The sequence below is a fragment of the Cynocephalus volans genome, chromosome 4 (genome assembly GCF_027409185.1).
Source record: "Cynocephalus volans isolate mCynVol1 chromosome 4, mCynVol1.pri, whole genome shotgun sequence".
Classification (NCBI taxonomy): Eukaryota; Metazoa; Chordata; class Mammalia; order Dermoptera; family Cynocephalidae; genus Cynocephalus; species Cynocephalus volans.
Genome location: NC_084463.1, coordinates 113030117 through 113051418, shown reverse-complemented (window position 1 = coordinate 113051418; position 21302 = coordinate 113030117). Strand labels below are relative to the sequence as shown.

Sequence of the window (21302 nt, the reverse complement as noted above, 5' to 3'; positions counted from 1 at the left end):
TATTTAAAATCTAGAAACAACAAAAATTTCATAGTTAATTTTGATGCGCATTTCCAGTTAATCACCATTACTTTACAAAAACCCAACCTTTAATAGATTATAAATGCTCCTATTAAAAATCTTTCTGAAAAGTTTTGGGGTACACTTTCCAGACTTAAGAACAGAACTTATAAACATCACTTACCCTTTAAAAACAACAAGGAAGAAACAGTACAGAGAAGACAGAGTAGACTGGAGTGGGAGCCAGCCCAGAATGAGGACAGGGACTGTGGAGCGGGGCACCCAGTCCAGGCCCGCATCTGTCTCACCCACTCTTACAGAGTAGTGTCCCTGCCTCTAGCTCGGCCTCCCTCTGTTAGCTATCCTCCAAAAGTCAGCTGGAGAGATCTTCCCAAAGTATAAATGTGAGTGACCCCCATACAGTCACCAATGCCCACAGTTGAATCCTCACTCCTGGGATGATCCGGGGCCTACCCATTAAGCTCCTCCAGTCTCACTTCCCATTTCGTGTCTCCAGCTACTCAGTGCCCTTCATGGTTCCCTAAACCCTCCCCCCATCTCCATGGAAATTCTTTACCTTCTTCTGTGCTCAATTCTAATGGCACCTGTTCTATGAAGCTTTCTTTAATTTCCCCCCTCTTAGAATTCATCCTCCTTTTCACTATCCTGTTTAATTTCTACTGCAGAGTTCCCAGTTGCAGATGAACTACTGGAAAGAAAAGCAGGAAGGTTTAGTGTTCCTCAAGAATTCAGACTCTACTTATTCAACTCTGTATGCCCAGCACCTACAAAAAGGCCTAGCACACACTGGATTCTCAATGAAAAGTTACTGAACTGAATTAAGTAATCATTTCTGTGCTTTTAAAGTTCAAACCTATGTGAAAATCTTAAACTTACTAGAACATTTTTTTCTTTACTAAAATTGAAGTACCCATATTTTGGGGGTGATCTGGTCCACAAACAAGCACTTTGAGAACTACTGTAGTTAGCAGAGGCATAAAGCTGACCTTTGGAACTTTTTCTAACAGGTCTCCAAGAGATTGACTTTTGTAGCTAGGGTGACTCATCTGTAAATGTGACATGAGAATGACAACTCTCTCCTCGAGTCTGTTTTCTTCAGAGGAACACGGTAGAACAGGCTATAGAACTTAGAAACATGAGCTTTACTGGGATACACGGGTTGTCTGGTAAAGGTTGGGAGGACAGCATGAGAGGCAGTCACCTCCTTTCCCTTCTGCTTAAAGAAGGGAGGTTTTTCAAACCTTATTCAATGGAACGGCCAAAGAGGCCATTGCTAAGGACACAAGAGGGCGAGCTCCAATTAGAAACATGAGTTTTGCTGCTTAAAGAAGGCATGGAGGTTGGCTGGTTAGCTCAGTTGGTCAGAGTGTGGTGCTGATAACACCCAAGGTCCAGGGTTTGATCGCTGTACCAGCCAGCCGCCAAAAAAAAAAAAAAGGCTTGAAAACTACTAGCCTAAAGAATTCTGCCACAACCTTCCCCGGGAGGCAAAGAGAGGCTTATAAGCCAGAAGGCTCACAAGGAAGCCATGCCTGGCAGTGGCCCCAGATGTGGGCAAGCCACTTTTCCAAACTCCATGAGAGTACAGGGAAATGCAATGGCTTTAGTCTTCATAGGAGGACCACAGACCTCTGTCCACCACTTTGACTTCTGTGTATGTGGAAAAGTGGCGACTAGCCCGGCTGAGACAGTGCCTGCAAGGACAGATCCTGGGATGGTCAATCATTAGCCACCTTCTCCAGGAAGCCTTCCTACATCTTCTCAGGCAAAGCATAGCATCTCTTGTAAGCTTAGATACTTCCTGCCACAGCCACCACCCACCCAGAAGCTATCCTTGTTGTCTTTTGGGATGACCTCAACTTTCTGTAGCAAGCTTATCTCATTAGTTAGTGTGGGAGGCCAAAAAGACCATGGCTATCAGCCTGACCCCACAACGACCTCAGTGAGGATGTCCCTGCCTCCTCACAAATGTGGACTGCAGAGCTGAACAAGAGCATGTGGATGACACAGTAGGACCCACCTATTCTGCAAAATCAACCGACCTGAGCGCATATGCTGGTGACAGAGGTTAGAAAGGTTAAGGATAGTAGGCTGGCTGGTTAGCTCACTTGGTTAGAGCACAGCCTTGTAACAGCAGGGCCACGGGTTTGGATCCCCATACTGGCCAGCCGCCAAAAATAAATGAATAAATCATTTGAAAATAAATAGAAAGAAAGAAAGGTTAAGGATAGCATCTTCAGGATAAAATGGCCATGGGAGAAGTGAAGGCCACAACATCTCCAACAAGCAGGTGACAGCCAGCCTTATTCTCCTTGACTGTCCTAATGCCCTCAGAGTTGTGACCCAGCAGCCCTGCACCCAGGACCACATCACCCCGAGTTCCTAATGATCGCCACAGTGTCAATCCCAAATAGGTCTGCATTTTGACCAATGGCTCAGAGTTAAAATGTGGATGCTAAGTGAAGGTCTGGGAGTAAGGGCTGAATGCCCAGCTCCAAGAAATGTGAGGGGTAACAGGTTGTGTACAGTATGAAGGCATGAAGCCCTCTGCTTGAAAACATTCTCCCATCTCCACTAGATGAATCCCTATCTGACAGAGCAGTAGTTTAGGGCTCAGAAAGACCTGAGTTCAAATCCTGGCTCTGCCACTTACTAGGGTTGGTGACTTTTGTCATATCATTTATACTCTTTGAGCCCATTTTCCTCAAAATTAGAATTATGTAACTCACTTTGTAGTGAGCTTGAATGAGAGAACGCAAGGGGCTCTGCAGTAAAATCACTCCCATCTTCCAATTCCCAAACTCATTCTCAGCTGGTCCTATGGTAGCAGGTTATCAGAACTTACTTAGTATCACTAAAGCTGGTACACAATCCCCCATTACTAAATTTGACAGGCTTTATATAAAAAAAAGTACATTCGTCATGAAGCCTGTCCCTGGGATTCCCTGCACATTTCACTTTGGCTTGTTCTGCTAACACTTACCCAGCAGTGCCCCGTATTTCACATTCCCATTTACATGGCCAGACCTGTGAATGGGGGTTGGCTGTTAACCGCCCACCATGATGAGACCCAGGCTGAAACATCGGTATTAGCTGATGGAAAAGCAAAAGACTCCATTTTTCTAATAATAATATGGTAGCAGAGAAGGAAAAGAACTGCCAGAAGATAGACGTAATTCTTTGAGCTGAAATGCTGACCTAGTTGCTATCCTACTGCCTCTGTTTCTCCCTCTCCCTTGTACCTGCCCAAAGGAGAGTGGACCAAGGCTGAAAGTGAGGGAAAGTGTTCTTTTTATTATTTCTTGAAAACAAATACAAACATAGCTGTGTGTTTGTACGTATGTACACATACAAAGCAATGGCAAAATTGTTTCTACGGAAGAAAATTCTTAAAATCACCAAGGGAGAAAGAGAGTGCTTTTTATGCCATGGGGATCCCTTCTAAACAGGAGAGCTTTATGCATCACTTATAGGGCTTCCGGTCTAGGGCTGGGCGCCCTGGTGAGTCAACAGGAACCACACAGTGCAGAAATACAGCAATTCATAACATCACAGATGGAAACACAAAATTGGTATCTGTAAACTTTTTTGTACATCATTAATTCATTAGCTCAGAGAAACTAGAAACAGAGTCAGAACTTGAGCAAACACTGGGGTGGTTACATCCACATAGAGAGTACTGCACCTTAGGTTAAAAAGCAGGATCTATGAAGGTTTCTTAGTCTTCCAACTGCTCAGCCAGTGCAGCTAAAAGCCAGCCACCGTCAGCCACAGGTGCGAGCGAGCCTGCATGCTGCCCACTGTAGAGGGCACATCACATGCCCCTTCCTAGTCACTAGTCCTATTCCACAGCCAGCCTTGTCTGCACAAAAAAAGTTGAAGGGCTTTGGGAAAGGTCCTATGTTTACCACTCCATGCTATGAAATTATACCTTTTTTGTAGTTTAGAATAAAAACACAAATTTAATTAATGTATGAAAAATATTAGGACAGAACAAAAAAAGGCACATGGGAAAGGCAACAATATGAGCTAAAACAAATGTTATTAAAAACTAAAGCTTCTTCTTGCAAACTATAATAATCCCTTATCCTTTCTAAAATAGGGCATGATAGAAAAATAAGTCATGTACGTTTTACTGCAAATTTTAGAAAGGGGAAAGGTAGGGAGAACTTCTATTTAAAAAATTATCAATGCCTCCATTTTTGCTGTGAAATTTGTTTTAAAAGACTAGAAAATGAGGCACACGTTAAAAAAAAAAAAATGTAACAAGTATAAATGGAATTGGAAACCTGGGTTTGAGCAAGAGCTTTCCCGACTCTAAGATAAATCTTTTTTTTAGGCCACACCTCAAATTTCTCTTTTAATAAGAGAGCCATTCACTTAAAAAACAATATTAAGCAATGTGTAAGAAATCCAGCTGAAAATATTCTCTGTGTTGGAAGAGACATACAAGGAGTAGTCAAAAAGTTCATGGAAAGATTCGTATTATCTTTTAATTCTATTTTACTGCAAACTTTTTGAAGTACACTCATACATGAAAAAGATATATTTTTATATGTATTCTTGAAAATACATCAAAAGCACAAATTAAAATATTTCTACATGTTTTTTAAAAAGTAATTTTATGACCGCTCTGGGAACGATTCCTTTATAATTTCTATATCAACTTTGTGCCTCTGGACTTTTTTTTAAAGCTTTCCTAGCCCAGAGCTGTTTGGTGGACATTTGAAGGTTAAAAAAATAAAATCATGCTTCTGTGCTGAAAAGTTATCAGCTCTCTGCTGCATTTGCATGGTTATTAGAAACACACACACGCACACACGCGCGCACACACACGCACACACATTGAGTTTAATGTGTGGCTAGTACAGGAACAGAAAGATTAGACACAAAGAAATGTAAACAGCTCTCACATGCAAGGAAACTAGGTTACGAGAATCCCAGCACCAGGCATTCACCAGTCACCATGGAAAACAGGAAGTGAGATGCATAGCAACCACAAGCCAAAAAGCAGAAAAGCGCATACCTTTAGCTTGGAATGAAAATCACGAGATTTCCTTCTGGCAAGAACCTGAATGTGACTAGACACCTGCAGGGTAGGGGAAGGGAGGAAAACAAAGGAAAAGCCTGTAACCATGGAGATGAAAAGCCCCCTACAACTGGGCAAGCCAGACGTACCTTAATGGCGGCTTGAATTTCTCGAACTTTCTTTCTTGCTAAGACCTGTATATGACTAGACACCTACATTGTTCGGGTTTATGAGGGGAAACAAAACAAAACAAAACAAAACAAAAAAAGGAAATCAAATATAAAATCGCTACTCCTTGGGAAGGTGGGGGTGGGGTAGGGGGAGGTTATTTGCATCTCAACAAAGCTCTGCAGTTAGGAATACACAGTCCCAGCCAGACACAAGCCCCCAGCGCTGCTCTAAGCTTCTCATACTGGGTCATCACTGCAGTGACTTGGTTCAGGATGAAAGTTTAGGCTCATCTTAGTTTTCAAACCCAGGAGAAATCACGGGCACTGGGAAAAAAACTAATTTGGGGAGGGATGAGAGAGGGAGAGTAGGGTTGTTTTCTTTATAAAATTAAAAGGGTAGGGGTAGGGGTAAATGAAAATATTTATAGCTTCTCAGTATCAGGAGGGAAAATCCCTTTTTCTCAATTTAGAAGAGACTATCCATAAATTAGCACATTCTGCAGAATCAAAAAGCCGAAGCTGTCGGTTTATGCTGATCTCATTAAGAGCTCTGGATTCTGTAGCAAATGTTAAAATAATAGTGACATGTAAATTAGATCTCAAAGAAAAATGGAAAGACCCAGTTAGCAGAGAATTTTTTTTCCCTCTTATAAATATCTTTAATCCTTCCACTCTTTTGGGTATTGACTGGGTGCCAAGTGGATTTGCATATTATTACAAAGTGAAATGTGTGAATACAGCCAGCCAGCCATCCTGTTAAAAATCTGGGTTGAAAACCACACAGATTTGCTGAACAACAAATTCACATTGGAGAGGTATCACCAACTGCTGCCTAAAAACATCCCCAGGATGCCGGGGTGTGGAAATGTAGCCAAGCCCGGCTTCTGAAACACAATGATTCCACTGGGTAAACAAATTTGCATCTCTTTCAGTGGGACTTGGTTAAATTTAGAAGAGTCCCCCAGTGAAGGGGTCATTGGGCAAATGACTGGAGCTCACAGACCAGGAGACAGCCCAGGTCCAGCACTTTCAGTATATAGGGGATTAGATCTGTCCATTTCAGAAATTTAGAAGCTTCCATTTAGAAGCTCAGTGACTCAGACGGCATGGTGATTACCTCATTTCAAACTCTAAAAACAGGATTTATGCTAATAAAAGATTCTTTAGTCTTTAACTTTGAGTTTCAATTATTCAATTTTTTTTTTCAATTTGCTTTTGTACTTTTTTTTTTCTTAAACTATGGAGAAGCAGGCACTCCCCCATCCTCTTCACCCCTCCATCTGGCTCCTGCTGTTACTTGTTTTCACCAGAATTTTGCTCTTATGTGATTCTCTGACTTGGTGAGGGCCACTGTCAAGGGGGAGCATCCCCCAAACAGACAATGCCCTGTCTCTGTGCACTGGCAGGAGGCCACCTCCCTTTGTGCTGACTCAGCAGCCAGGCTCCCAGGCTATGGCACATGCAGCATTCCTGGAGAAAAGCCTCTCCCCCTGTTGTTAACACTCATGAAAACAATTCCTCACTGGGAAAAGAACTGAAATCTGCTGCTCAAGTCTTAACGAGACTACCGTTTAGCTTGCCTTTTGGTTTGATTACAGTTATTAAGGTCTGTGCCATATCATTCAGCATAAATCAACATTAAAAAATAATTTTTTTTATGTTAACAACTCACCCATGAGGTTTTTTTCTTTTCCTTTCTCTCCTTTTTCTGTTTTTAGTTAAACACTAACTAATTTCTCAGCCATTCCAGTTCTAAACTGGATCATATAAGAGATCTGGGCTGCTTTAACATCTTGAAAGAACAAGAGAAGGCAGAAAGCCCTGGCAAAGGGCAAAGAATTCCTGACACTGCTCTGCACAGAGGTATTTAAGTTTTAACTTCATTTCAGTCACAGCAGCTACTGACAAAAAGCCATCGCTTAAGAAGCAACAGTTCCCTGGACGCACATCATTCAATATTATATTCGGCCAATACTCAAGCCTGCATTACTTTTTCAATGAAATGATGACTAACATGTAATCGTTCCAGGATTTTACAATGCACAAAATCTCAAAATTTCATGCCTTGCAAGTGTATGTGCACCTGCAGCTTTTACAATGTTTGCAGATGCACATTTTGGGGAAGAAATCTAAGCTTTGAAATACAGTACAGGAGCAGTTCATACACTGCCCTCACCACAGCTGTGAAACTTTCCCATATGAGTTTAAAAAGAACTCGGGAGACCACATAATAAAGGGTCACTGAAATGATGAACAATAAAAAGAGCCAATTTAAAACTCCTACAACACTGACGTCCTTACAGGGAACTCAAACTGGGGGCTCCTAGGAGCCAAAGCACAGCCAGCCACTGCAGCCAAAATGCCTCCTTGGGCCATTCGCTGACATGCACGATTTCCAGGTGGGCTACTTTACCTGTTTTCTGGTCCTCGTCTTCCCTGTCCTGAGTTTGATGTATCTGGCTATCAATTCATTCCTACCTGAAAGAAAGAAGAATTTACAATAAGGTGGATTACATTAAAAAATTAAATAAATAAAAATTAAAAAGCTCCTAAAAAGCTAGGAATAGAATTCAGAATCAACAATTTTTAAACTGCAGTTATAAGTTTATAAATGCCAGAAAAATAAAACAGTACAACTGTTTGCAAAAATATTTACTAGAGAAAATTAAGATAGCCTCAGCAATTGAGGACGGAAATGTATATTTTTCAAATGTGCCTTTTTGAGGGCCACAAAAAACAATTACATGGTGTAATGTTGAATATACTAATTATTCTAATTTGAGCATCACATATTGCACACGGGTATTGATATTCAACACTGCACCCCACAGATATGTGTAATCAATTGTGTTTCAATAAAAAATAAATTTTTAAAACGTGCCTTTTTGTTTGATTGCATGCTTGTACCTAAATGAGTGGTCACTCGTGTAAATAACATATACTCTATACAAAGAAGAATTAGTCTGAGAGTAAACAAACCCAGATCTGTTCTAGTCTTTTATTTTTCTTACTCATTTTCTTCCTTTTTCAAGTTTCTATCATAGTTAACTCCAGTTAGAATCATTATAGCCACAAGAGAATGAAATGCTGTGGGTACAGAAGCCCCGCAATGATAAGACACTAACAGCCTGAAAGCAGATATTCCCTAAAGGTAGTCTTTGCACTAGTGACTAACTAACTACATACAAGATCATGTGAATGAAAAAAAAAAATAACTCAACCTCCTCCAAGCTTTATAACCTTTTGGTGAAACAAAATGCCTAAAAGTATAAACAAAAACCTTCCATCCCTACCCTACGATGAGACTGAGAAATCTAAAATAGGTAACCTAACTTTGAAGAGCTATAATAGGAAAATATATTCCCAGAAGCTGAGTGGGGGAATTTACTAAGATACCACGTGAAATAAAAACCCACTCATACAAGACCTGGGTCCTGTGCTGGTCATTATGACCTCAACTTGCTCTAACACCAGGAACTAAAAATAGTTTAATGTATTCCATATAGTAAACAGAAAACTTTTGTTTCATGTTAGTGCTTTTGGCTGGCTTTATATCAGCTCCATCCTCAGAAGAGCTTCTATTGGTCAACAACAAGTCTGAAGTCTGCTGCTGTGTCATTCCTTCATGTGCTCTGCCACACTGGAACAGTGGGGCAGGACCCTGCTTCTCCTCCAAGGCCCCATGTCAACATCACTCCCTCAGGGAAGTCTCCTCTAACCACCCAACAAGATTTGGTTTCCTTGTTCTACAAGCCTATACTTCTCCTTCCTAAAATGTGCTCAAATTGCACCTGTACAGTTATACGTATAACTGTATAGTTAGTGTCAGCTGTCTTATTTCCCAGACATACTGCATATCCACAGAGGGCATGAACTTTGCCTGGTTCCTCAAAGTTCCCCTAGCACCCAGCACGCTGCTGGCACACAGAAGCAATGACGGAGGAAATAACACAGCCTTGGGTGAAAGTGACCACATCCCCCATATCTCCCCTGGCAGAGTAAAGAACTGGCAACAGTGATGAGGACCAACTCAAGAGTATCCTTATGGAAGTCTTGTCTGAGAATTCTTAAGACTCTACCACCAGTGCCTAAAATGTTCCTGTAATTATGGCTCTGTCTATCATCTGCCTGTGTTAGGAACTTTGCAGGACACAGCCACCACCAGAAGGCAGAGGAACCTTGGAATCTTGGGGCTAGGAAATACCTATGTGTCATCCTATCCCACCCCTGAAAGTCTGAGTCCTCATTAGCCTAAGCCAGCACTTCTAGAATTGAGGAAGCAGCCCTCAAACATTTTAAAAGACCCTCCTCATTTGGAACTTCCTGTAACTTTCACCTTCAGATCCTTCTTTTTCCTCTTAACAAGAAATGGGTTAGTACCTTATGCACATGACTGCTTTTCAGATATTAATGATGACTTTCAGGTCCTCCTAAAATTGTATGCAAGCTAAACCTCCCCTGTTCCTTTGCTATCTGTGACAAGGCTTGGAACACTCCCACACAACATTCTGTGACCATCCTTTGTCTATTTTCCTTTCAGAGCTTGGAGTTCATAACTGTAGCAGTAATCCTATGACAGCAGAATGGGTTTATCACCTCCCTCTTTCTAAATATTCTACCTCTGTAAATACAGCCTAATCATGCATTAAATTGTAAGGGCGACAATAAACTGTCAACTTGAACTCCTAGATTTTTTCATATGGCCTACTCCTCAGACACATCCTTACCCCTGCTCCCAGCCTTTTCATGCATAGCTAGGATTTTCAGAACCTCACTTTTATTTCTATTCCACTTCACCTTGTTAGATTAAGCCTGTCATTCCAGCCTGTCAGGATCTTCTCAGGTCCTAATTCTGTGACTGAACATACCCTTTATCTACAGAAAAAGTACCTCTAAATTCAGTTTTTAGTATTGCTTCTCTAAGCATTCGCTTTCAAACTTTTAAGAACCACCAATATCCCCTGTAGTGTCATCAGGTCTACTTCTCCATCTCTCAGATGGTTGTACAGATTTTGCAATTTGTCTCAAAGGCTCACCGATAGCAGAGCCCAGCTAGGAGTGCCTAATTACCAGAAGCCAGACCTAAATGACAACGTCTGCAGACAAGCCAAGCATCCTCCAGCTCAGGCCTCACTGTGCACCCTTTTCAGGGCTGTCTGAGTGGCCAAGATGAAATAAATCCAGGGCTCTGTATTACATGCAATTTCATCTGAACCTTGTCCAGATGGCAAAAATGTCTCCTGCCCCCAAACCTGCTGATTTCCTGTGAAAGCAGACAGAATAGCTTGATAGGTGTGACACATAACCTACGTAACTGGCTTCAATTTCTTATGGCATTTGGTTGAATGAGTAAGATCACTATCCAGGACAGTCAAATCTGACTGAATACTCTGTAGTCTATGCAAATGGCACCACTGGAGCTGAATACTGTCAACTCATACTTTGATTAAAGTATTTTTAAAAATTACTACTTCTACAACAATTCCTTACTGAGTACTATGTGCTGAGCACTACACTGTAGTCATTTCATTGAAAGCTTATCTAAACTTTCATGTCCTTGTTCTTTAGATGAGTGAGATCACCTTTCAAAGCCTGTGTTCTTGGGCCAACCCCGTGGCGCACAAGGGAGAGTGCGGCGCTGGGAGCGCAGCAGTGCTCCCGCCGCGGGTTCGGATCCTACATAAGGATGGCCGGTGCGCTCACTGGCTGAGTGCGGTGCAGCCGGTCACAAATAGACAAAAAAAAAAAAAAAAAGCCTGTGTTCTTTCTTTCATAATGTGTTTCAAGCCCTAAATAATAATTATTTAATTTTTTAAAAAATTAGAATTGTCCGCTTTAACTTACAAAATCTTCCCTTAAGCAACTCTTAGAAACCTAATAAGTTCTCTTAAATGCTCTAATAGTGCTTACAAACCTAGTAAGATTTCAACCCTCCCCAAAACCAAGTCTAAATCAATTACTTCACTGCACATTTTACTTTGGAAATACAGGCTAATCTTATTACCTAGGCCAAATTATTTTAAATAATTACTTGGAATATCATATATATTAATCATATACATTAATCCTTTAAATCAAAAAACATTAATGCTTTAGCTTTAATTATATTAAGATGTTCTATTTTTAATTCTAAATTTTCCCAGAACTAAAATATACTTACCCGTTAGGGAAACAAGTATGCCATTCCAAATGATTGCGGAATATCTTTTTGGCTGCTTGAGGTTGTACATATATTGGAGATATCAAATAGGTTCTGATTGGAGTCTTATCAGCAATCCTGACAGGACATCCTGAGCCCTATTTATACTTCCATAGACCTGCCCTCCAAATGGGGTGAGTCCATATAGTCCACAGCCCTGGACTTGAATCATTTTACTAAAGTGCAGAATTCCCTAACCAAGGCTAAGCAACACCAACCATCAGCACCACCGTAACTGGAAGTGGGTCTCCACTCTCCACTGCACAGTCCTGATTTGCAGTCATGATCAGAATGTTGGGTATTAGAAATGTTGTTTCTCTAATTCTCTCCCAACACACACACACACACACACACACACACACACACACACACACACACACACACACACACACACACACACACACACACACACACACACACACACACACACACACACACACACACACACACACACACACACACACACACACACACACACACACACACACACACACACACACACGCTTGATCCAGTAAACCTTACATTAAAAAACGACTTTCAACAAGGCAACTTTAAAGTTAATTGCTATTTTCATAAACTAGTTCGATAGTCGTGAGGGGACCATCTTCCTTGCTTCCTTCTATCATGCCTGTCTGGTGCATCAGAACCTTAAAGACAAGACAGTGTGCCTGTCCACAAGATCACTGTTCAACACCAGGGCCAAGATAAGAAAGCAAAGCAGTTCTACACATCAAATGACAACTATTGCCATGAGAGAGGTTCCAGTAACACACACGGGCAACAGGCCACAAATAATTCAGGAAATCTAGAAAGGCTTCCTCTCCAAAGTACTAGAACACAAACCAGGCCCTTAACAATAGATTACATTTCCTCCAACATTTTATTATGATATATTTCAAAAATACAGAAAAGTTTCTTACAGAAAGAATTTTATAATGAACACTGTATACCACTCACTTAAATTCTATCGTTCACTTTGTCTATTCTTGCCTTATCACCTTCTTTCCATTTATTCATTGTCTGCCCATCCACCAAGCCATCTTATTTTGTTGTTGTGTACTTCAAACTAAGTTGCAGGCATAATAACACTTCTTCCTAAATACTTCATTGTACATACCATTAACTAGAGTGATAAGGTTGATTTTGACAGGCAGAATGGAAGGTGTTAGGCTAAAGATCATTTTAGACAGAGGAAGCAGCATTTCTTTAAATAGATAAGCAGGAAACTGGGACTCAAAAAACCAAGCCTGCTGACCCTCAAGCTCCCTAGGCCCTACACATGCTTTCTTACTGAACCCAGGAGTCTCAGGTTTTATGATCAGACCATCCACAGTGTCCCTGACATCTCCTTCACTCTTTTCTGAAAATAGTCATAATAGCTTATAGAGCTAAGTGGCAAAGTCACACTTCACCACTAAGTGTCATTATACTACAGCTTATCTGTAGCATAAAAATTCCTTTAGAAATGGGCAACGTAGACTTCTTTAAGTCTGAGATGCTGCAGCTACAGTTGCCCTTGCTCTCCCCACAGGCAGCAGCAAAGACAAACACAGACTGACCTGCCACTTTTACACTGTGATTCTCACTAGGCACTGCCAATTGAGTTTTTATTTCACCTTATTTTATTTTTCCTTTCTCCTAAATAACATGAACAGTCGAAAGTGAGCCCATCATCGGCTTCTCCTGCACCCTGAATTGCCATGAAATTTCCTGCTAAAGGGGCATACAGAGAGAGATTCAGACAGAAAGACACGGTGTTTGCACTGTGCTTGCCTTACCCAGACAGAAGACTGGTTAGTCTTGTTGTGGGCTGTATGTGTAATGGGATGTGGCCTCAAGGTCATGTTTGAGGCCCGGCAAATGCAGGGTCTGTGGCTAGAAATTGTAGCCCAGAGACATCAGCTTTAACAGTTTAAGAGCCACTTTGTAATTGAATGGAGTCAGGGAGCCACAAAGAAAAAAGCAACAAATGGAATGCTCCTCTTCCCTGGCCACAGCCAGTCAGAAGGCAAACTTACCCCAATGCAGGGCTGAACTGCTCCAGGCCTGGGGAGGGGCTCCAACTGGTGTACTAAGGAAGCCCCTGCTGGCCCTCCTCCCTTCACTAGGAGAGAAATGTGAGGATTCCTTACTACCCCTACTTTCCATGTTAAAAGACTGAGAACTAGAAAGAAAACTCAAGCTTCTCTTGATCACTAGACCAAAGCTATATCAGCCACCAACGCTAAGGTCACAGCCATAGGGTCTTCCACAAGTCCCTACAAACTCTGACTCAGCCCAATAGTTCTACTAGACTGTTGGAATGCTCCTATTAAAACCATGAAGTTTGTACCTGCATGCACAACTGCTCTTACGGCCTGTAATGTCCTTGCTCATGTACATCTAGGTCCTGCCCACCTTCCAAATGCCTTGTTCTTCAAAAGCCTTCGAGCTAGAAAAGGCCTCCCCTCTCCCTACACATCCACAGTCCTTGACCTGGGTTTGGCTGAGGGCTCGTACCTTTTTCTGCCTTAAATTATATCATTTTGTTATGTGTCATGGTTACAACCAAACCATAAAGTTCTTGATAACAAGAACAAATGACATGCATCTCTTCTCTGCCTCCCCTTCCTACACAGCCCAGTGTTTGCGGAATGAGTCATTGTCCAGGGCAGAAAAGGGAATCCTACATCCCAACAATCCAGTTTGACGCTGGATCATCCCCATAAAGTGAAAAAAGAAAAAGATGACCAGTGGGAAGAAGCAAAGAAAGAGGCCTTCCACAAGATGACACCACCACAGGGCACGGCTCTGTCCTCCAACACCAGCAAGGCAGCACAAAGCACAGAAATTCCACAAGATGATGTTAAAAGACTTTCTAGCCATAGAACCCATTTTCATCAGCTGGTGTTCACCTAAAGGAAAAAACACCTTAGAACAGGAGAGCCAACAACCAAAAAGCACAGGTGCAGTGGACAGTGCAGGAACCAAGCATCACAGGCTAGGGCAAGATCTACAGAACGGGGATGCTTTACGACTCCATCCATCCTCCTGAAGATCTGGGGGTGGGTTATTGATGGACACTGCCAGAGGAGGCAGTAATTAGCCATTTCTTCCACACTGCTGCCATAGCAACCTGTCCCAGCAACACTGGGAAAGAAAGGAGGTCTACCAAAGCTGGCCAGTCATCCACCAACTATGCACTGATGGGAGCACAAGTAACGGGTTGGAGTTATGGGGGTAAGAAGATGCCATGTCTGCCTCCACAAGCTTGCATCTGCTTAGAAGAGCTCTCAGCAATGAGCATGGGGGTCAGAGCACCCTCACCGTGTACAGCGTAGCTACTGTGCTCCATTTATCCGAAGGATGACATGATGAACGGCTGCTCCCCACTACCAGACAGGAAGTTCCACCACTGTACTCCCAGTGTCAGGAACACAGCAGGTCCTCAGTATACATTGACGGAATGAATGCTGAATGAGAGGCATAGAGGACCTGAGAGGGAGTGGGGTCACAAAGCTAAGATTAGGTACAAGGGAAGGTTCAGGACAAAGAGCTTTTGAACCAGACCCAGAGCACTGCCAATGAGGAAGTTTAGATGCCAGTGTCTCAGTTAATCCTCCGTATAAATCATTGACCAAAAATCAGCACCAACATGGAAAATCACTAGGAAAGGTGAAGCAGACCATTCTGGGTTGTCAGGGGCTGGGACTACATGTTCCCGATCTAAAGGTTTACAAAAAGAACTGAGGTGGCCAATGGCGATTCCCAAAGATAACCTGTCTCCATGTTCACGCAGGGGTTTATAAGGAATGGGTTTACAAGAAAGAAGATGCAGAAGAAGGCTGTGTGTCAGCCACTGGTTAGTCAATTTATACCTTACATCCCTGCAAAATGCCTGGCAACAACCCAAGTCCCACCTTCTCAGGAGTTCCTATCAGTGGACCACAGCTGATAACATTATCAAGTGACAGCCCCATAAAACACTGTGTTCTCCTTCATCTTAGAGGCACAGCTTACAAACTGCATTATGTGCAATGGATTAAAAGGGTCAAAAAGAGACGAATAAGTCCAAATATCTAAGGCTATGCATCGAATACAGCATTTCTACGGTGGATAGAAATTCTTTTTGTTGTAATCATTTGCAGAAGAAAAATAAACATGAATAAAGTATGTTTTTCTAATGGCTCATTCTCTATGAAGCAATAAAGATACTCCATATGATCACCTTTTTTAAGCCTTTAATGAACAGTTTAACTAGCCTTCATACTTTAACTATGCCTCTAGCTATTCTTTCTAATGCTTCCTGTACACAGCTCCCTACAACACAACTCAGGGTTAGCCACTTACTGCTCTGAGACCTTCCATGCTCCCTAGTGCCCACAGCCTGAAGGAACAAACTGTTTTAGTACAGTGTTCAAAGTTCTCACACCATCTGGCTCCTAACTGTTTTTCATGACGTCCCCCCCCCCCCCCACCTTCATCTATTTTAACACCATCAAAATGCACACCTACCTTCCAGTTCCCTGAACCCACTGGGCCATTCTAAGGTTTTACTCACAGCTGCAATACCCCTTAAGTTCATCACCCAAAATCCTTCCAGGTAGGTCCAGCTCAGATGGTGTCTCCTCCACGAAATCTGAAATATGCAGCAGACATGGAGCATGTGGAGAGGACTGAGCCAGGGAATTAAGTGCCTGGAGCTGACCTCACAGACTGGTGGCTGGAAAGACTACAACACTAAGAGCAAAGTGAAACAACAGATACCATGAGCTAAAAACAAATCATTTAGTATACAAGGGGAATAATGTCTTGCCTCTGACTAGGAAAGTAGTGAGAGATTCACCATTCTGTCCTGGCCCCAAAGTTCTTCTTATGGCAGGGCACTGCCCACTTAGCTTCTTAAAGGCACAGTCCATGTCTTCAGCATCTTGGTATCCCATGCACTCAAGGCATGTACAAAATTTAATGGAACCTGAACATGCTGCCCCCAACTGCAACCTAAACAGACCCTTACCCACAGGCTCTCAGGGGAGTGTTTAGTCCCGACAGTTCCTGCCACTTACCTTGTCGGCATTCACCTTTTCTTTCACACCCACATCTGATTATGTTGCCTTCCTACATCAATAGGTCCCCATCCGTTATAAGAAAAACACAAACTCCTTAGCCTGGTACCTAAGGTTAACTGCTCACTCCTGTACAGGGCTCCTCTCTTCTAGCACAACGAGCTGCATAGAACTCCCCAAAACATCGTCATGCTTTCCACACCTCTATACCTTTGTCCAACCTTCTTTCCTTAAATGCTCTTTTTCTTTTCCTCTGCCTGCAAACTCCTATTCATCCCTGTAGGCCCCAACTACAATATTCCCTCCCTGAATCCTTCTGGGAGCCATCCAAACTGACTTAGTGATTTCCTTCCTTATACCCTCAAGTACTGAATATACACTCCTGATGCCACTGTGTTTCGGCTGCACTGCCACTACCCATTACAAGACTATTCATTTACTTCTTAGAACAGTCACTGCTCCATCTTTAAGCAGTGGTTCTCTGGTTCTCTCTGACCCCAGATCTGGCACCTATTAAGCAGGTGCTCAATAAATGTTTTTAATACACAAATGAATGAATGAGCTTGCCTCTTCTTTTGTGTGAAGAAAACCAGAAGAAATGATCTAGAAAAAGACTATGAAAATTGGACAGTATTGTCAATATCACCTGAAATCTGTAAGCCCTTACACAGTTACAACTATTTCAGTGGGAGGTGGCACAATTTTCCAGACCTTCGTTCCGGTCTCTCAGCTTGGCCCAAGTGTGACCAACGCATGCTCTTTCCTCTTCACGCCCCACCTCCTGCCACCTCCACATGCCACAGTAATAGGGACCTGGTCCAAAAAAGCACTAATCTCAATACTAACCCAGGAAAGCTTTGTTAATGAGAAACTTTGCTAAGAACACTCTGTTTATTTATTAATTATTTGGCCTTAGAGAAGTGTGAAATTCACACATTTGAAGTGCTAAAAACTGCCGGTCTTTAATGGTGGCAATGCTGCAGACTTCTGGTTTTTGATTCAGATGTATGATTGCCTAGATCTTTCTGGGGAAATTGGACTTTGGGCTGCAGGAACTTGAGTAACTTGCTAAACTTCTCTGGACCTCCATTTCCTCACCTGTAAAATGAGGATAACAGCTAGAGGTTGCTATATGCATTAGCAAACAACAAATGTGAAGCTTCTGGCACCTCAAAGTGCTCTACAATGGTCTTATAACTATTACATAATGTCACTGCACTGGGCTTCTATGTTTTCATTGCTTGAACTCTTATTTAAGGTCCTAAAGGGGTTCAAAAGGCTTCCGTCCAGGATACCACACCACTTGTTATCTACGATAAACTTATGAAGCTTCTACTTTCTACATTATTGAAATTAAACATCTTTTCCATGCTACACTGAAAACGTTCTTGAAATGTTTGCATAACCTTCAATACTCAAAATGATATCACCATAAAAATTGTTTCCAAGTAAAAGGAGCACTTTATGGTGATATCTTAACATTAAAAGGGCACCATGCAAGGTACTTGCTTGCTACAATGATCTTTTAGTTTGAAATAGATTCTTCATTGAATAAAATAGCAGGAATTAGGATCATGCTGGGGGGCTAACTGTGGCCAAAACTCTTATACAGATTGTAATATTATCTCTATGGATAGGCTGGAGGCATTGCATACACAGTATGTCCCTCACTGGATGTCCAGAATTTGGTTCTTGTGTAAAAACACAACTATCACCAGAAGAATTAAGCATCAATTTCTGTAGCTACTACAATTACAGCTATACAAAGGTGAGTTATGCAAGCATTAAATCAAAATGATACTCCCATGGGATTACCCGCTGCTTAGAAAACATGCTGAAGAAAAATCTAAATGTCTAGACACTTAGTAATTCTTTTAACAACAATATGGAAAGCATCATCATAACAGACATTTTAAAAATGTTATCAAACTGAAGAAATTGAAATCTGGGGATTAAGCTAAATGAGGTAAGACTGTGTGGGTGGCAGAGATGGTATGAGGCAGTAGAAAGCTGGACTTTACCATGTGCAGAATACCTGCTAGGTATGAACACTTTGCAAAGCACTGTGCTTATATGCTCACATACCTACTCTTCACACCACCTTATCCCCATTTTATAAATGCTGAAACTGAGGTTCAAAGAAGGTAGAAACTTGCCCAAGTTCCCAAACTAGTAAGTGGTAGAATTAGGATTTGAACCCAGCTTTGTCTTCCAAGCTCACTATTCCTTAATATTAGACCAACTGCTCTGAAAATAGTCTACAAAATAAGATCCTTCCCACAAGATCATTACTAAGTGTTTAATGAGAGCAAAATCTTAGAAGGGTGCAGAATCCAGCCATAAAATGGACTGAATCACATGTGCACCACTTTAAAAGTTCCCCAGTCATCACCTACAAACAAAGCAAAGTTTCAATTCCTCTTCAAGCATCTGAACTCTTCACAATCTGGCCCCAAAGCACTTCCCTCCTCCATTCAATGAAATCTATAGGGTATTTTCTATATGAAAGGGATTGTGCTAGGTTCTGTAGGAGACACATGCTGGACTAATACACATTCTGTGCTCTCAAGGAGCTTGTGGTCTAGGAGGAGAAATGAGGCAAGAAGCCAAACAATAGCAATAAAAGACAGAGTATCAGGTGATACTCAAGAGACACAGGAGAAAACGTACTTCAGAATAGTCTGAGATAAAAGTTCACAGATGCTTCCTCTATGGTCGCCATGCTCTGGGTCACCTGACCCAGCTGCCCTAGCCATAGCTGAGTTAAAACCAGTTGTAGCCAAAGGCAACACTGCACAGGCTGGTCATTAAGGAGAAAGCAGTGGCCTATGAAACCAGCTTTTCCTTTTATTTTGTTTATTTCTTTATTTTTGGCAGCTAGCCAGTAACAGGGATTGAATCCTGGACTTGGAGTTATCAACACCATGCTCTAAAACCAACTGAGCTAACCAGCCAGGCAATGGCTTTCCGTTTTAGACGATGATCAAGCAAACCAAACAAACCACCTCTTTCAGTTGAGTTTTACATTCAGAAGAGTCAACCCACCTTTATTCTCCTTTGAAATTTCTAATTACCACCCAGGTAACATGCAAACACATTCTCCTAGAAAAAAATTTAAATGTTAAATGTACAAACCACTTTTTGCCTTTTCTTCTGCCACTCTATACACACACTTCTCACAGTTCCTAAAAGTCCCTATTCCTGTCATGCTGGGTGCTTATTCCCTTTGTGAAAGGACCCACCCTCACCCTTCCCTGCCACTACCATCTTTTCCAAATCTGCCAATCAAATATTTCTGAGTTGCCAAGACCCTGCAGCTGGCATCCTCCAATTCCCTGGCAGTGAGCTTGGTCTACCCTTTAGCTCACCATGATTTACCCATACCTCTAGCACATGCTTGCCATATTGCACTCTTCCTGTAGGTGGTTTTGCACATTTCCTTGACAAGCGATGAGCTTCATGAAGGCAGGACCCATGTCCTGCTCCCATAGTCCTCCTGCCTCCCAATTTCTGGCTCGGTATTAAGAACATGCTACTTAGGGCTGGCCAGTTAGCTCAGTTGGTTAGAGCATGGTGCTGATAACACCAAGGTCCAGAGTTCCATCCCTATTCTGGCCAGCCACCCCTAAATAAAAAAGAATGTGCTACTTGACCATACTGCTACTACTGAGTTTAGCCCCTTCCTGAAAGAAAAAAAAAATATTTGTAGAAATGACATCATGGTACACAGGAAGTGGTGACTGAATGTCTTCTTTGAAGAGGCAGGAAGAGGTGGAGGGAAAAGGTATAGGAAGAACAGAAAAAGCACTGTACTGGCAGGCACAGGGGATATAAATTAGAATAAAACAGGATTCCTGCCTTCGAGGAACTCCCAGTCTAGTTGAACGCTCATGGAATGCAGAAATACCCATGCATCTCTTCTTCTTAAACTCCAAGAAATGGAAGAGGCACCCACAATGGGCTGAGATAGGATGACAAGGAAGGATGGTAACCTGTTTTACTCCCTAGTGGAATGAACCTGGAAAACTTAAAACCCTTCCTTCAACATTAGCTCAATCTTCCCTGCTTTCAATTCTTGTGATCTTCATCAATTTCTGATTTACCATGCTGCCTTAACCTACCATCAATATAGAGGATAAAGGTCAACATTAACTGAGAAAAACAAATTTTCTAAGAAATATCTCGACTTTTTCATAGGCAGAATTGGTGAGAAAGAACTATATGAATGACAGAGGAATGAGCTAACTCAGGGCCTGTTCTCTTGGTAGCTGTAATATTTTCTAAAGACAGAAGGAATAAGTACAGTCAACGTGGCTTCATCTGCAAGCTCAATCACTACACAGAAGTTTGATTTTTTTTTTAAAAAGGCAGAGCCTAAACTACTTATCCTTATGAGGCTCCAGCCCTGAATGTTGCTTTGTAAAGATATCTCATAGTGAAATTATACAGCAAACCCTTGTGTGGACAGAAGGTTCCACAAGTCAACAACCGCTTAAGCAGTTTAAACCAACAAGCAAGATGCCCTCTATTTGAATGCTATGAGTGAATCTATTTTAAGCCTTTAAAAATCCTTTGGGCAGGTGTTTAAGCTGTGTACAGACTGAGCCTGCAGAGGCTCTGGGGGTGGGGAGGGTGGGCTCCACTTTCCATGCAGCCAACATTTTGTTCAGACAATCTTCCTGCAGCAGGTCATGTGATAAAGGCCAAATAAACAGCATCTGGGGATTTTCAATTACAGACCTTCGCCCAGCATGCCTGCACTGTAATCTCTACCAGATGAGGCTCAGGCCTCCCTATTTTCAATAATTCACACACTGTGTACACATAACATGACAAT

At 42.0% G+C, this 21302-nt stretch overlaps 1 protein-coding gene across 7 annotated transcripts in view; it reads right to left on the bottom strand.

Moving 5' to 3' along the window:
• TEAD1 (TEA domain transcription factor 1) overlaps positions 1 to 21302 on the bottom strand; it is a 247965-nt gene that overhangs the window by 63624 nt on the left and 163039 nt on the right. For 5 of the 7 annotated variants that reach the window (XM_063094532.1, XM_063094531.1, XM_063094530.1 and 2 more), the window contains exons 3-5: positions 7634 to 7698; positions 5200 to 5262; positions 5048 to 5110 (exon numbers count right to left, since the gene is read on the bottom strand). In XM_063094532.1, coding sequence (XP_062950602.1) covers positions 5048 to 5110; positions 5200 to 5262; positions 7634 to 7698 — 191 coding nt within the window. The remainder of the gene's footprint in view (positions 1 to 5047; positions 5111 to 5199; positions 5263 to 7633; positions 7699 to 21302) is intronic. The other 2 variants (XM_063094528.1, XM_063094529.1) reach the window with 1 other exon arrangement.